Source organism: Augochlora pura, chromosome 10 (assembly GCF_028453695.1).
Source record: "Augochlora pura isolate Apur16 chromosome 10, APUR_v2.2.1, whole genome shotgun sequence".
In the NCBI taxonomy this organism is placed as follows: domain Eukaryota; kingdom Metazoa; phylum Arthropoda; class Insecta; order Hymenoptera; family Halictidae; genus Augochlora; species Augochlora pura.
The window spans coordinates 5,553,001-5,570,470 of NC_135781.1; the positions used below are offsets into that span (position 1 = coordinate 5,553,001).

General features: G+C 38.3%; 1 protein-coding gene across 5 annotated transcripts in view; it reads right to left on the reverse strand.

The window, feature by feature from the left end:
• The window catches only part of LOC144476208 (uncharacterized), an 83,621-nt gene that overhangs the window by 6,619 nt on the left and 59,532 nt on the right, over positions 1-17,470 (reverse strand). For 4 of the 5 annotated variants that reach the window (XM_078192880.1, XM_078192881.1, XM_078192882.1 and 1 more), the window contains 3 exons: positions 11,807-12,034; positions 9,434-9,685; positions 2,876-3,006 (listed from right to left, as the gene is read on the reverse strand). In XM_078192880.1, the coding sequence (XP_078049006.1) occupies positions 2,876-3,006; positions 9,434-9,685; positions 11,807-12,034 (611 nt within the window). The remainder of the gene's footprint in view (positions 1-2,875; positions 3,007-9,433; positions 9,686-11,806; positions 12,035-17,470) is intronic. The other variant, XM_078192883.1, reaches the window with a different exon arrangement.

The window sequence follows — 17,470 nt, forward strand, 5'->3', positions numbered from 1 at the left end:
ACAATGATGAAGGTCAGAGTAATCGACTGTTCTATGTAGACTGGCGCGGGGAGCCAATCATCCATCCGATTTGCCAAAACTTGATATAAATCGAACGTTCACCGCTACTTACAAACTTCAATGTTATCGCAATTTTTAGTACAATTTAAATTTTTCATCCAGTTTTTGTTCTCTGTTTTAATTTATTTTTTGCAATTAATCCTCTCATATTAGGTTTATGGATTTTATGCAATTTACGGCAAACATGGCTAATTAAAATTGAATTAAGAATTAAATAACATTGATTATTGTATATAATCAAAACTAAATATTGACAATGTTTTCAACTCACTTGAAATATTAAAGACAGTGACTTCTCTTTGCTGCAATTGTCGAAGATTATTTTTATTTTACGCGAAGTTCTTTTGCAAACGAAATATATTTATTTGAATTTTTAACAATGTTTACTGTAATATTTGTCTCTAGTTTGGAATAAATAACTGCTGAAAGTATCTTCACAGTGTCAATAATCTTAAATAGAATATATAATAATAATAATAATCTAGTATATATTATATAATAAATTATATAAATTCTATATATTATATATTAATTACGTTGTTATTATTATAAAATTGCGAGACCCATAAACCTAGTGTTAATAACTTTCCCAATAAGAAGAGACTATTTTTATTAATAGAAAAATCAAATTTTACTTCAGTCGTAAAAAAATAATAGCAAATTATAATATATTAAATTATCCTCCCCTAAAAGACTAAAGAAATATAAGACAGAAACAATAAGTAAAGTGCTGTCCACGTTTACTTCTCAAAAACTGTATAAAGTTGTCAAGGTATGAAAAATACGATCGCTCGATGCATTCCTAATGCTCGCAGTAGGATCGAGGTTTCCCGGTTGCAGTCGGAGTTCAGAGCGCAGTTGGATGGCACGGCACAGTATGCAGGCGGGAGATTTAAAATTCACCCGGACAAATAAAAGGTGTCTAGTATTTATGAGACGACTTTCTATTCTATGTACGATGTTGCATACAACGGAGCACCGCGCGGCGGTGCCATCGCAAAGCAGTTGGTAAACAAAATTATTACACGATGTTTGCATAGCAACATAGATCGTTTCCTGTGTAAACTTTCTGTAGTTTAAATTCTCGACAAACTTGCCGCAGTTTGCACGGGCGTTTCAAAGCGAGTCGCCGATCAAATTAACCTCGAAAATACGACGGCGAGCTGATTTTATAATAATAACTTCGTTCGCGTGTTCGTTACGGTGAAAGGAACAAATACGAATTTTTAGTTATAACAAATAGAATATTAAAGATTCAATGCAAGGGATAGATTTAACGTTGTTGGATTGTTTTCATCTAATGAAAAATATTAAGAATTAGAAAAAAATGGTTATCCCTTTAACTGTTATTAAATTATAAAATTATTTTTGTTATAATTTGTAAAAATCCAAAAATTTTAGTTTTATAATTATCTAGGGAGATCATTTTCTACGAAGCTCGAAATGATAGTTATAATAACAATTATATAATTATAGTTACAATAATTATTATATAATTATTAATATACCACGTAATATTTATAAAATTATATAATCTAATTATTATTATATAATTCCAGTTGTTATAAGAATTGTAAGTAGACGATTCTAAGCAAGATATTGCAAACTAATTAAGGATCTACATTTTGTTTTTTAAACTGTTTTTTTTGTTTAACATCTGTATGCATTTCACGTGCTAGCGCGCGACGACAAAACATTAGCCGGTTAGTGCATAAGATAATTAGGACGGTTCCAAATTCTGCTTGGTAATTGCGCGGCAGCGGAATATCGAAAACTTTTCGAATATTCGTTAATGTTTTATAAAGAGGCCGCGCGCGCTATTTGCGTTATCCAGAATGTGCGGAAAATTAATAACCGCCGTGTGCAGTTTTCATACTGATTGGAATTAATGCGTCCATTAACGGCCGTGACGTTCCCCGCTACTGCAATATTAACGAAACAAACCTAAAGTATCTGTAATCAATAACTATTATCGTAGTAACAGATTATAATTCGTGTGTTATGTTGCGGGAACATCGTCGGAACTTTCTATTGTTTATCAATTGTTTTTAATCGCTGTTTTATTGATTTGCAATTTTTAGAAACACCAACGAAATTAAAAGAGAAAAAAAATAATTATCGAGGTAGATTCGAGAAGTGTGCACAATTAATTATTAAATTTCAATACCGCGTGCGCTGTTAAACTGACATTAATAATGTCTTCATTAATTATAACGAGCATGAAAATATATAATAAATGTCTGTTTATGGGAAATTATAAATTCCTCATTATCAGGTTCGTTACGAATGATATATGACATGTATAAATTGATAGATTTTTCCTTTTATATACAAATTTTCTAAAAAATTAAATTAGATCATTTTGGAGTACTCATTTTGTCAAGAAAATTAGGAAATTGGAGAGCAATTAACATATACGTAATTATGATATACGAATACTCACTCCGGAAAATTGAACTGATAGTAATAATAGTAACAATAATAATAATACTAATAATAACTATTACTATGATTATTATTATTAATTACAACTACCCCATTATTAGAATTTACGAATATCGTTACACGATTTTCAATTTATCACAATCATTAAAAAAAGAAATGACATTTTCCAATAATTTCTATTTTTCACAGTCGCCATTGATCATCTATATCCCGCGCGAATATACGCGGCCTAATAATTAGGCGTTCCGTTACGTCGGCATAAAGCAGAGTTATTACCAGAAAAGCAGAACGGCGGCGCAGCCGCATTTGATAATTGCAGCGATGAGTCAAACTTCATTAAGAAGGTAAGTGCCGCATGATTAACACTGACCTCGTTGCTTCTAATGCGGGTCACTTTCACGTTATCCGTGAATATTGGCTCGGTCCACGTTATCGCTGACCCATTTTTCCCTGTGACCTCTATGTCGTTCGGGCAGTCTTTGACTTTCGGAGCCTCGCCACCTGAAATCAAACGGAGATACTCGCCGATGAAAGGGCTCGAATGCGACCGCGCTGTTGGTCAAAGTGATATTTCTCTACGTTCAGGTGTTTGCGACTTGCTGTAAATTGTCGCTTTACACCGGCAGTCGCATTAAATAGTTAATCATTTATAGTATCTTTTATATTATATTATATTACATATAAGATATTTATATGGATAAATATACCATGTATAATATATACTATATACTATATAATAAATATAAATATAAATGTAATATAATATATAATATATCAACATAATACTAATTTATATTATATTATATTATATATATATATTAGATATTTATATAAATAAATATACCATGTATAATATACAGTATATAATAAATATAAATATAAGTATAATATAATATGTAATAAATAAAAGTATAATATAATATATAATAAATGTAAATGTAATACTATAATATAATAATAATTAAATATAAATAAATTAAGTCACTCGAAGGCGAATATTAGACTACAAACTTTTGTACGAAATAAAATACTTTTAGAAATATTGCTAAGTAAAATATTGATACAAAATAGCATAACAGCATTACATTCTTCCCGCGTCTTGCAATATTTTTACCGCGAATTCATGGAATCCGCGGTCTAGTTGCACGTGATTGAATCGTCTTCTTTAACGGGGTTGTCACATTTTCCACTTACAAGCGGGACGCAAGGGCAATGTTTCGCAACGAGTTCAGCCGCGGCGCGGCTCTTTTTCAACGATTCCGATTGCACACGTTTTTAGAATAGAGATTCAATTTCTTTTTTTTTGTTTTACACGATTTATTTTCATCCGACACGGTTCAAAGAGCGCCATTTTCAACCGGCTGTCTATTCGAATCCGACTCTAACGAAATACGATCGTTCCCCGTAAAAAGTGTACGCGCCTAAAAATTTGTACGCGCTACTTGCACGCTGTTCTGCGATAGTGGTTGGTACGGGCGGCGTGATACACATTCCTCACGCGACATCGTTGAATAATTTGACGACCTTTTTATTGTTTTTGAATAGGAACTGAGTTGGCACGTATGGTTTCTGCATATAAAATAAATTAAGATTTTATGTATTTTTTTGGAAGAATTGACTCGTTTTTGGCGTTCTGATCTTGTTTGCAATTAATTTGAGGTTATGTATCGATTTATTGTATGTATTCGAATCGATTATTTTTCGAGTCGATTGTTTTTATTGTATACATTTGAATAAAACAAATTTCACTATGATGCTTAAGATGCAAAAATATCGTCAATTCTGAACAATTTTAACAATCTATTTTCAGTTCCATTAAAAAGTACTCAAACGTGGAAACTTTTGGGGTTGATTCTCGACATTTAACACACTGGAAAAAAAAACATAAATCGTTCGAAATAAATCTAGATCCTTCAAAATAAACGTAAATTCATCAAAATAAATACAAATCCTTTAAAACAAATGTAAAACCTTTCAAATAAAAGTAAATCCTCGAAACCAAAAAACAAATCCGTTAAAATAAAAATAAACCCTCCACAATAACCGCAAATCCCCGATAATAACCATAAATCCTCTAAAACAAATTTAATCCGCCTCGTCCAAACAATAAAACTGTTTAAAACAAAGTCCGTGCACTGCGAACGAAATCATACAGCAAAAATATAGAATACGATCGAAAGCGATAAAACACGCAGCACCGTGGAAATGGCGACCGTGGCGCGAAGTCGGTTAATCAACCCTTCCTTTCGCGAATTCGAGGCGATCCTTGGATCGTCGTTCGATCGCTGAGAATTCGGGTGGACGTCGGGCTCGGGTAATCCGGGCGCTAGGTAGATGAAAATAGAAATAAAAGTCTCGCGTTACGTCCCGCCTACAATAAACAACTAATGGATCAGCGCGCGAGCGAAATCGGACTATCCGCCCCGGAAAGTTTTCACCACCCCCCCCAAGGATAAGTTCTCGACTGTAGCGGAAACTTTATCCGGTTGCGTTTAATTAGTTTCGATAAATTAGTTTCGGCGGAGTGGCTGTGCCGGAATCATTAGAAATTCGGGTATCGGGCATTCCCTGAAATGAAGAACATTTCTGTTAAGGGAGAGAGCCAACTCGTTCCCGCCTTTGGCCGCACACCTCTCGGCGGAAAGTTCGCGCGGAAACCGAGTGCTGCGGAACGCACCGGTTATACGGGGTGCGCCAAAGGTATTTGACGGGTCTCGCACAATTTTACGTGTTCGTCTGTCGAGATATATATTTTGACATATAATTAATCGAAACCGGGAATAAATTCGGAAATCGAAAGAAAATATTCGGAATTAATTTTGATTAAATCAACAGCTTTTGAAAAAAGATATACAGTTTTATATATATTTACGTAAACATCCGACATTTCACATGCACCAACCTAATATAATTACAAAATAATATAGTATAGTTAGCATAATGTGTACATAATGTTTTTGCAGAAACCGTGACGGTAAAATGTCACAGAAAACAACGATCGATGCGTCAGCGTTATACGAATAACCCACGAGAAAGCTGCGCACCGCCGCAATTATTATGCCGAGCATAGTTGACCGTGGTTGATGGAAACGCTTTCCTAATTGTAAGTCGATTCGACAGGTCGCTTTGAGGGACAATTAAGCGCGCTCGCGCTCGTCCGCTAGTATTGTAAATTATTTTCGTCGAAAGGTATTCCCGGCATTACTTTGTACCCGGTTTCAGTCCGGTTTCACGTAAATTGGGCGTAAAATATAATTTACCACGGTATTTAGCGTTGCGTTGATCACACTGTCCTGGAATTTGTTATACCAGTCAGACGCGGGATGACAATTCCGCCGCTTGGTATGGAGCAAGAGACACCGGCGCGAGGTAAAAAGAGATCCGTTCCGCAAGTATCCTCGAAATGAAGTTGCTATGCATAAATTCATGGACCACGGTGTGGTATAATTTTTATTAATTAATATTAAGCTTTCGTACTCGAGTGGTGACTCTGAGGCGCTACTAAAATTATTCCATCGCGTTCTAAAATAATTGATATACAAACAGAGTTTAGATTTCAAAAATTCTTAATATTGAAACTGTTGATTTAATAAAATGGAATATTGTAACCTAGAAAAGTTATTTCAGATTTAGAGCTAAAATAGCTTCGAGCGCGAATGGTTAATTTAATTAGAATCTGCAAGATGTGTCGCAAACAAATGTCGACTTCCCTTCGCGCCCCTCTCGCTGCAGAAGCCGATGTCGGAACGATCGAGTCGCGACAAGGAAAAGCAGAAGCGTAAGCAGCCGTTCGAACCGTTAATCGAAAAGCGCGGGAGAGTTTACACAGCTGTCAGCAGGAATTAGCGAAGCGTTCAGCCGGAGTCATCGAATAGTCTAATTGGCAGGGCGAACACCAGCGATCCGTGGGTTATATAGCATTGTGGCGAACCCCCGTCCTGGAAACGCATTTAATTAAAGCGGCGGCTGAGATTCCCAGGAAACGGCGGAGAAACTTCTTTGAGCCTGGCCTGCGAGATTTGCATACGACGACTGCTGCTAGACTGCGTGTGTACCTGCGAGCGGGAGGCGTATTACGCCTTGGCAGACTGTCTTCCCGGCAACGAGACGCGAAACTGCGACGGCGGCCGACGGCGTCCGAGCATCTTCCAACGCCAGCTGTTAGCGGCCCCTGGAGAGATCTTTTTAATGGGCCCGCGCGCTCTTTTCCCGAAAGACGGGATAACATCTTAACACGCTCAGTGCCGGCTTCGATCGCGGACAACGTTGCGAGGGAATTATACCGTGCGCGCGTCGGCTGCCGCGTTACTCGTTATCGGGCCGAGGATCTTTCGGCGGAATAAAAATTGTTTAATTTAATTACGTCGGACCCGAGTCGGAGGAAGGTGTCTTCAGTTTTTAAGTAGTTTTAATGAACTATATATTAAATAATGAATGAAAGGTGTAATATGGACATAAAATAGTAAAATATGTAATATCTGTATGTAATAATAAATAAAATATGTAATATCCATATGAAATAAGAAATAAAATATATGAAATAAATACGTTCTTCAAATAATAAATAAAACGCGTGGTATGTATCTGAAATAATGAATAAATATGTAATAAAATAATGAATCTGTATACTAAATATCAAATGATAAAATCAATATCAATGTCGAAGTAATTACTGAAATCGAAAGTGGAAAGTTAACATTCACGAAATTCTAGTTAAACTGAGAATAACCTAAAAATTTGTGTAATATTCAGTTCGTTCGACAGGTTGCAGTAAAAATGAATTGTTCGAGGAACTGTTAAATCTTTTGCAACGATTTTTTACAGAGAAATTTATGTGTAGTTTCCACAGAGAAATTAATTCAAAAGTACATCAGATAAACACTTTTCATATTGACAATTAATTGAATCAGAATTTTCTGAAAAATATTAAAAATTCTCAGGTTATGTCAGGTTACAATTCTAATCGTTTGATCACGTCATTACAAGGGATATAAGAAATCAACTACAAATTTTACAAATCCATGACAAAATTGAATAGTACAAATTTAAAACAATAATCAAATTAAAAAATGAAAAGAGAATAAAAACATGATATTTGATTAATTAAAATGACCACGGAAAGAAAGAACTGAATTTACTTCCCGTCGCTTTAATTAACAAAGACAAATTTTATTTTGCAAATCCACCGTCCAGTAACACGGATAAAATAATTTATTGTCGACCGGTCGCAGATTTCTCTGCAGAACGTAATCAAAGGCTCCGTCGGGGACGTTTTACACGTGATTCTACGTCTTCATAGTTCGCCGAAGAAACGTCGGGAGAACTTCTGACGAAAATTGGCTACCGTAAAGATCGCATAATTTTTTCGCCCGTGGAAGTAGGTAGAACCCATTATGCTTCCTAAAACGACGCAGTCGAATAAGTTCGTGACCGTTCCGCGCGATGGGTTCCTAGGCGGGAACGTCCGCTAAAAGTTATACGCCGCGACGGCCCGAGCATACCTAAAATCCCCCTTTTTAATTTTCACTCCGGCTTCGCCCTATGGAAAACGAGTCAATTACGCGACACCGGTTGGAGAGCTAACTTCCAGTGTAATAAGCTGCAGAGGATAATTAAAGAATAGAAAAGGAGCAGGGATATTGTCAATAATGGCCAGATGCGATTTTTCCATTTGTCTGGATCTAGAATTGTTCAACGATGATATATTTTTTTAAATCATAAAGAATGGTTCGTATGAAGCGACTGAATTTTCAAACTGAATTTTAACTGAATTTTAACTGGATTTTAAATTAAAGCATTTTAATTAAAGTGACATCAGTCTCGTAATTTTTATAAGAATTTTTTATCGACATTTTCAGTGCCTGGTAAACTTAGTGATGAAACTAGCTTAGCACAAATTACTATAATAATTGTTACGTACTAAATATATTAGATATATTAAATATTTTTTCAATTCGTGAAATAGATATTTTAATAATAAGTCACCTCTTTAATAGAATTTATGAGCATTTAATTCTAACGATATTGCATTTCTATTTCATTTTCTAGTAAAAGTATAACTTTCCACAGGGGTCTATCGTGACCCCAATGCAATCAATTTATTTAATTCAGTCAAAATCAACATCCACCTTAACACGAATTTAATTAAAAGTAATTACGAGCGATTCAAATTTGCAAAAAGATTAACGAAGACTTCGAACAGACGGCCGCGATCCAACAAAGGATTAATTCAGACGTCACATAGACGAATACGATCTACAAAAGGTTCAATTTAGAATTCCCAAGGGCGATTACGGTCCGCAAGAGGATTAATTCCCATTGAAAAGCCTTTCGCCAGTTTTGCGAAAATCATCGAGCCGGCGACATTATCCGCGGAACGAAAAAAAAAAAAGAAAAATGAATTCGAACGAGTTCTCCGATCGAATATCATCTTCCTGGATTGCTGTTCCTCGCGAGCAGATGCTCCCCGCGCGGAGCACCGCTTTCGGTCCGCGTTCGAGAACTCGCTTGAATATTGAATTTGGCACCGGGGAAACGTAAGTACATATTGAACTTGATCCCGTTCGTAACGGCAACGCGATTCGCAGATTGGGATCGTCGTTATCGATCCGGTATCGCGCGCGCGATCGTCGGTACTCGCCGGCGACAGGGGCCGGCGATAAGACGAGGATTCAGCGGGTCATAAATAGGGCGAACGATTTAATTGCGCGAAGATAGGACAGCGTCGCGTGTCGCTGCGAACCAAACAGCTCCCTTTAACCCGAGCAGGGAAGATTAATTGTTCTCTCCTCCCCCACCCCTCCCGATCTTGTCGCGAACTTGCGGACAGGATTTGCTCTCGACGATCGGCGCCGCTGTTTTGCCGATCGATACCGATTACGAATCGACGAGCTCGCATGCCGTGCACGGGCGCGCGCTAATTAATCACCTTTGACGATGATGCGCAACACGCAGCTGGCCTGCTTCTTCGATACCGGGTGACGGGCGAAGAAAGTGATCTCGTGGACGCCGGGCGTCAGGTTCGCCTCCAGCCTGGTGCCCCAGGACGGCTTCGACCTCACGTACCGGAACCAATCGAGATCGGTCGACGGCTGGTCGAACGTCACGAACGCCTCGTCACGGCCGGGTGGCAGCTCGGCGACGACGTCCTGCGGACACTCCAGCCGCGGCATGCTGTACCCTGGAAAAATATCGGCGCGGTGTCGTGTATCGAGGATTCTTTTGCTGTCGCGCCTCCACGGAAGCGGTATGCGCGTTCGGTTAATTCTTGCGGGAGATACTAGGGTCGGTACAGTGCACGGGGCCTTCTACGTTTTTAGGTGAGAAGCTGTGCTCGTGGTTTAACCCCTTGCGCTATAATAACGAATTAGAATCGTGATGAAGATTTCATGCATGAAGTATGATTATTATTAATTTATCTCGAATCAAATTTAATTCTTCTGTTATTAATCCTCTTAGTGCCGGGCGGAAGAGCCAAATTTCACAGTTTGCTAGGATTTGGAGGAAGGCTTATAAAAACCAAACGTAAAGCAATATTTATATAATTCAAGAAGCAGTGCATTAAGGACGAAATTGAGAATGGAACAGTGACGGCAATTTTTCTATATTCATTGGAAATTATATAAATAAGAAAGGTATAAGTATAAGGCACTTTTCGCCAGTGCTGTGCGAGCCGATATATCGGCCCTCCGGCACTAAAAGGGTTAAAGTTTAAAAAGTGAAAAAAAATAACGGAAGAAACAATCGTTTGGTTCTACTAAGAAAACTATTAAGAACAAATAAGTGCTAATCAGTGCAGCATGAAAGGAGTCCTAGTGCAACGGGGTCAACGCTAGAATCGTCAAGTTTGTCGATATATATTCGCGATTTTCCTTCTACATTTATACGTGAAAGTTGCAAAAATGATTTTCAATAAGTTGTGCAGGCAAATTCGTGTCCGATGGCAAACTCTCGCCAGCGTGACTACGCGAAGGTAAGGGGCAATAACATGCAAAATTCCGCGAGGATAATCTCTCGCGGATGGATTTGCATACGCATGAAATGTATATTAAAATGATGCGCGAGCGGATACGGATAATAATACTCCGCGTCGGGTGCACAGACGGATGCGATAGGAGAGAACAGCGCCAGAACGTCCGAAGAATGTTGACAGAATAATCAATGTTTCATTTGCGCTGGGAAAGTCGTGACGATTCTCTCTTCTTCGTGTTACACCGCTCGAAATTGTTAATGCGATTACACAGATTGGTGAACACGATTCGCTAATCGTCTTGTTGGCTAATGAATCCCTTTGTCTTGTTCGTTCCTCAGTCGCTACTCGCTGCCCCGTTCAACGTTGCCGAAGCGAGGCGTGCCTGCTGCCACGGCATTCGACGATAATTCATAATCTTTGCTTGTTATATATATATATATTTATTTATAGAATTCTGTGTTCTCTAGTTTTCACACTATAGAGCTATTTTTACATAGAAAAACCGAGGACCATATCGAAAATAATATTCCGAGAACGGTGCAATTTTAGTAATTTTTAATAGAATAAAGACGGTATATAACTGTACTTAAATAATCAGAAATACAACAAAATTGTGTAAAAACTGTAAAATTATAGGATAGAATAGTACCAGACCCGGTGGAAATTGTATTTGGAGCGAAAATATTTGTTTGAGATATTTAACTCCGAACCGCTTTTAATAGTGTCGCTTTAAAATGAAAAAATATCGATCGATATAAAATAAAAATAATTATTCAAGTAAACGCATTTTTCTTCTTTTTCTGTATTTTAGACACGACGAAAGAAATCATCCTCAAAATAGTATGCAATCAAAAATTTGATTCTTACGAGATTTTTGTCCAAGAGATATAACATATTGCCTAAAAAATGAAAGGTAATTTAATGTAAGTATTGCAACGATGTTAGCTGTACTATAATTTAGTTCCCAACGGTAATAATTAATGCAAAAAGGGTCCAAATAGATCACTAACTGCTTTATTTATTCAAACACAAACCTAAAGTGTCCAGAAGCCATTTTGAACATGACGGATATTTGCATTAAAATTTCAACCGAACAGAACTTTTCAAAATATCGAAGGTACACGAAGAATGATTTTCGTGAATTTTGTTAATAGTTATTCGAACGACGTGCAAAAGTGTCGAGTTCCGATCGTGCTTCCCTATACCATGATGCAAGAGGTTACGCGTAGTTCGATAGTTTTCCGCGCGACGCCCGCGAAACGATGCACAGTTCGCACGACGTCGTCGCGTTCGGCATGAAGATGATTCGCCAACGATGATTTTACTCACTGACACACTCGCCGTGTTTAGGACCGTCCCACGTGCCGTCCGACCGACACGCTAATTCGTATTCTCCGTGAAGCTGATACCCGTAGGGACACTTCAAGAAACAGTTGGTACCGGGACGATTGGACGACCTTCGTCTACCTCTCCGCGACTTTGCCGTTGCCGAACGAGAACACATTAAATACCCGCGACCCTCTGGATTCAGGGGCGGGCAGGTCGTATTCTTTAAATCTGGGGAAAATAAAATGAACAAAAAGTCACGTCGTTTGCCGTGCGTCCACGCACGACCGCAGTTAGTTCGGACCTAGACACTTGTACCTTGTACTTTATGAGGTGTACACGTTTTCATAAAGAGACAGGTGCAAAACGTCCTTATTTGCAGATTTCATTTTTTATTTGTATATTCGTTTCATTTGTTCTATGTGTATAGCTTATTGTTGTCTATTATAATAATATATAGCTTCTTGAATACACGTCTGCTAGTATATTGCATTTGGTAAGTATAATACATATGCATGTGTACTTTCGCTGTTAATTACTGAAATTTTATATTTATATGTAATTAATAGATTTTTGAAATAGTAAACGGATTATAGATATTTTTACTTTGTAGTTGCACTAATGTAATTAGTAGTGACTTAGTTAAGTACTAATGTAACTAGTATTAACTTATTTTAGCACTAAATGAAATTTTATTTTATTTTAGCACTTTTAAGATACTATACCATTTTTAAAACTGATCTACAGTACTTGAATCTTCCTATAAATGTGAATACTTTTACTGTAATAAATACTGTTTTTAAATTTTACTATCACTTGGAAAAAATGTAACAAAATTATCGGTTCTTCAACTTTTTATCTAAGACTATAATGAAAATTTTGAAAATGTATTTAGTACTTTTTGGTTTAATCAATTTCAATTAAATCTTCGAAAGCGCCAATTGCATTTCTTAAAGTTTCATTATAGCCTCCGATGAAAAAGTAAAAAAACCTCTTTTACATTTTTGTATTCCAAGTAATAGTAAAATTAAGAAAAAAATATTTCAATCACTGTACAGTGAACTGTCCCTCTAATATTTGCAGAAAAATTCGAGTCATTTAGACCGACTTTAAAAAATACAATTTTAAAAGCTTTGACTTAATTTCACATCCCACTGTAAATAAATAGCATACCAAATATTTAATTCAATTACGTCAAATATTTTATTGAATTACCTAATATCCATATACAACCAACAATCGAAAACCAGTTAATACGCCAAACTCCGTGCACGGGAAGATAAAAGTATCAACAGCCTATTTACTATGTCAAAGTTCAATTCTTCCCCAACCGGGAGGAATGCGAGCGCGAGGCGCAAGCGACGAGAACAGCGGTATTAAAGAGAAAGTACTCCACCGTTGCGATCTACATAGCATCGGCGGGAGGCGCGAACATTCGCGCTGTAAAATAGCTGGCGGCAGAGGAAGATGGACAGCGGCGGGGTGTATTAGAAACGGAAAAATCGGAAATCCTCTGATCGCGGGGCGCGCCGATGGAAGCCGTGTGTATCCGCGGCTCCATCAATTCCCCGTTTCCGCTATCCGGAAACTCGGCCGGCCGGTGGGTATCGATTAATGATATGATCTCGTAAATCCTTTAATCGGATCACAACTGGCTGGATTTTCGGTGACAGGTAGGGTGCGCGATACACGTTCCCGGACGGGAACGCGGAATCTCTGTCACGATTAATCGGTTGCCTACGGAGGCGGCGGCGACGGCGGCGGCGACGACGGATACGCGCGAGCATAATTTGAAATCCGCGGCGATGACGACGACCGACGAGAGCCACCATTGTCGGCTCGCGACGCTTACACGTATATTACCCCGGGCCCGGTATCTGCATAATATATGAATCGCGAATGCTAATGACGACGCAGAGACGCGTATCGGCGCATCCGTGAGAACCGTGCCCCGTGGCGAGCATGCACCGGGCCGCCGGAAATATCGATGCGACCCGCGTCGCCTCCGCGTCGTCGTCGTCGTCGTCGTCGACCGTCCGGCACCACCACCCCCCCTTGTTGCCGTGTTCCGTTTCACGAGTTTACGGCGAGATTACCCCGAAATCTGGAACGCTACCGCCTCGCCTATCTACCCCAAGAGAATCTTCTAACGTCCCTAACCTTAATCCCGGACGATCCAATACGCTACCGTATCATAACTGACCAAGCAGCGCTTCTGCTAGTGGTTCAATAGACATATCGGCAACAGTTTCAACGTTATACTATCTCCGGCAATCCCGCAGCAGCGCGTCCATTCTAACCAAATTCGTCCTGTTTCACCGCACTGTGCTAATTTATCGGATTTTAAAGGACTTTTATGAACGATGTATACGAATATTAGGCGATTGCGTTGGAATTAATTTGACTCGAATAATGTGTATAAATTATTTTATGTGTTCCAAAATTTTATCAGATTTTTTGAAGAGCAAGGGTAGCGAACAAATTAGCCATCCTCGTTAATAAACATGATTGCTATCTGTATAATTAGTCTTTTAGCGTTTATTTTGTTATAGGCGATCATCGGAATTATACAACTTCAGATTTATTCGTTTCATTTATTTCTGTATTTATTTACTTATTTATTTAACTATTTATTTATTCGTTTATTTAGCTATTTACTTATTTATCGATTATTGCCTTGAGCCATACGAGGCAACTATTGTTTGCTTATTTTCTCGAGATATCCGTCAACTGGAAATAAAAATGATGTATCGAATTCCTTGAATATTTCAGGAATTTCTACGCAACGGTAGACTGTTAGACTGTATCATATTTAGTATTTTCAAAAGACACGCGCAGCTGTTATATCGTTAAGATTTTCCATACACGTCCAGTAAATATGTAGCAAAGAGAAATTTCAAGCTAGCAATCGAAGGAAAATGCCAGACTCCATCCTCCCGTTTCATATTCGCCTCTAGACGGCTTCTGTGTCAATACTTTTCCAATAAGCGTATCGGCCAGGGACCTCAAACTAGAATGTCGCCGGAAATTGGTAGAAAGCATAGATCCTGGCAAACTCCGCGGTAGATGTTTGGAAGAAAAAAATTGATAGAATTGTGAAATCTAGTTTTTACGAAAAATGCTAGGTTTTGATAAATTTACGGCAGAACTGAGAAAAGTAGGGGTGGCAGAACATGAATTTTATTAGACGTTGTACTAGAACTGTAATATTCTTTCAATGATCTCAATATCGCAGAAAAATATTTTAAAAATCAATTGAAGTAATTAAAAAAATTAGTTGAACAAAATATGTAACAAATAGTATTTAGCAAAATGTTATAACCAGATATTTATGCAAGAATAAAAATTGTCTATACCAATTGTAAAACATAGACGCCCCGTTAAATTTATCTTCCTCTCTAAATAATTTTAATCAATAAATCAATGTTCTTAGTTCCTTTCAATCTTCTCGATATTTTGAAATGTTGAAGATAATAATAATATTTTAATTTTAAAATTAAAATGGTCCGGGACAAAACTGAATCGACACTTTTAAAATTCACTGTTGAATAACTGAGACATTTCTTTTAAATATTACTATTGCTTGGAATAAAAACAGTATTTTCCACTTCTTTCTCTGAATCTATAATGAAAATTTAAAAAATTCATTGAGTACTTCTCGGTTTAATCGATCCCAATGAATGTTTCATCGTGCATAAAAGTTACCGAGAAGTACGAAATGCATTCTTTTAATTTTCATTACGGGTTCAAAAAGTGATAAAAAACGACAGCTTCTCGCATTTTGTTATTCCAAATAATAGCAAAATTTTTAAAAAAGTATTGCAGTAAACTAGTTCTAACATTTACAGAAAAATTCGAGTTATTTAGACTAGTTAATAGTAAATATATATTATATTATAGTAATAATATATATTACACAATATAATATATATGACGCAATGTAATATATATTTACTATTGTATATACATATATATTTATATTTCGACGGGAATAACACACTCGGCACTAACCAAAAAATTCCGAAATCACCGAAACTTATCGCAGACGTCCCGATCGATCGGCTGGACCGCCAAAACACCCCGGAAACACGGCGAATGTGCAAAGAAGCTTTCCGATAACTCGATAGACTTTATCAAGTAACTCGTTCAGAACGCGATTCGCAAAATAAAGACCTGCCGCGATATCGGAGCCGAGCTTACACACCGGACCCCATAAAAGGAGACTTTATTTTAAGGTTTCACCGATCGAATCCACGGAGAGCGAGCAACATCAAAGTATTTCCGCCGCCGTTCCTTGAACCCCACCCACCCAGTCCACAAGGAACTATCTCTTTCGATAATTTAATAGAATTCAGCAATTATCGGCTCGTCGCGGGGACGCGCGCGCACACAGCCGCGCGCGCGGAAGCCCTCTTTGTGTTGGCGGTAACTGTGCAAACAATCGCAATCTGGGTCACTTGATTCCATATTCCGCGGGAAACTTGTAAATCGTTAGCGTGTTCTTGAACAATGCAAATTTCACGGCGGAACTTCTTTCGTATTGCCCGATAGATTTATGCAAACGAGTGTAAACTCCCCGCGACAAAAATTCGGGCGGCCGCCGGCGAACCGGAAATAATGCCGCGAATAGGTCGAATACTGTGCCGGCCGCCATCTTGTCCCTGCATTTCAAATCGACCTTAGCTTAGCATAAGCGCATCGATTACCGCGAGAAACGATGCAACGAAGGGCTTTTCAAAACATTTAAATTTCGACAGCTTTTACGAATTGTTTCGATGATTACAGTGTATAAAATAAATGAATTTTTTTTAAATAAAAGGTTGATCTAATTACTTCGATTTGGTTACGAAAATTACAGATTAAATACTCTTCAAAAAATTCAATAATGTCATAAAATCTATTAAAATGATCGTAAAGAGTAACCGAAGGGTGGCACAGTAATTGTCACGCTTCCTCCATTTGGCAAATTTTCTCCATTGAATTCACGCCGTTCCTAAGAGCCAGGCAGATTGGATCGCCGGTCTAACAACGCGAGGGGCGTTGTTATATAACATAACCTGACATAACCTGACATAACCTAACAACGCGAGGGGCGTTGTTAGACCCTAACTTCTATCGAAGCACGCCGCGAAAAACGGAGGTAACGTGATTCCTTCTTTTGGAAACCGACCGTGAAGCTTCGCATAAATTCCGAATTTTACACGGCGTTTTGCTCGAACGGAGATTCGCCTAAAAATTTGTATCTCCATCGACGGGTTCCTCTTGTATCATTGGATCGCCGCGCGACTCCTGTCTCTCGCGCTTCGAGCACAATCTCATCTTGGGGAATCAACTTCTGTCGCGTGACGCGTTTTATATCGTTTCGCAGCCCCGCTGTCCGAGCGGGGCTCTTGAATTTTTCAATGCGTCGCGACCAGTGTCTTTCTCCTGTTCCGAGTTTGAATATTATGCAGCATCCGATTGAAATGAAAGTTTCAGTTTTAATATCGCGTAATTCCCGCGCTCGGGGCGCGAGTAACTCTCGTCGAAATGAAATAACTTCGAGACGGTATCGTGCGACGGCCGTGGAACCGTTAACGTTTCACTCCGCTTCGGGTCGTCGCTGTTCGATAAATATTCGCCGGGCTGCACGCGGCCGCGCCATTCGTAGGCGCGTCTTTCTTTGAC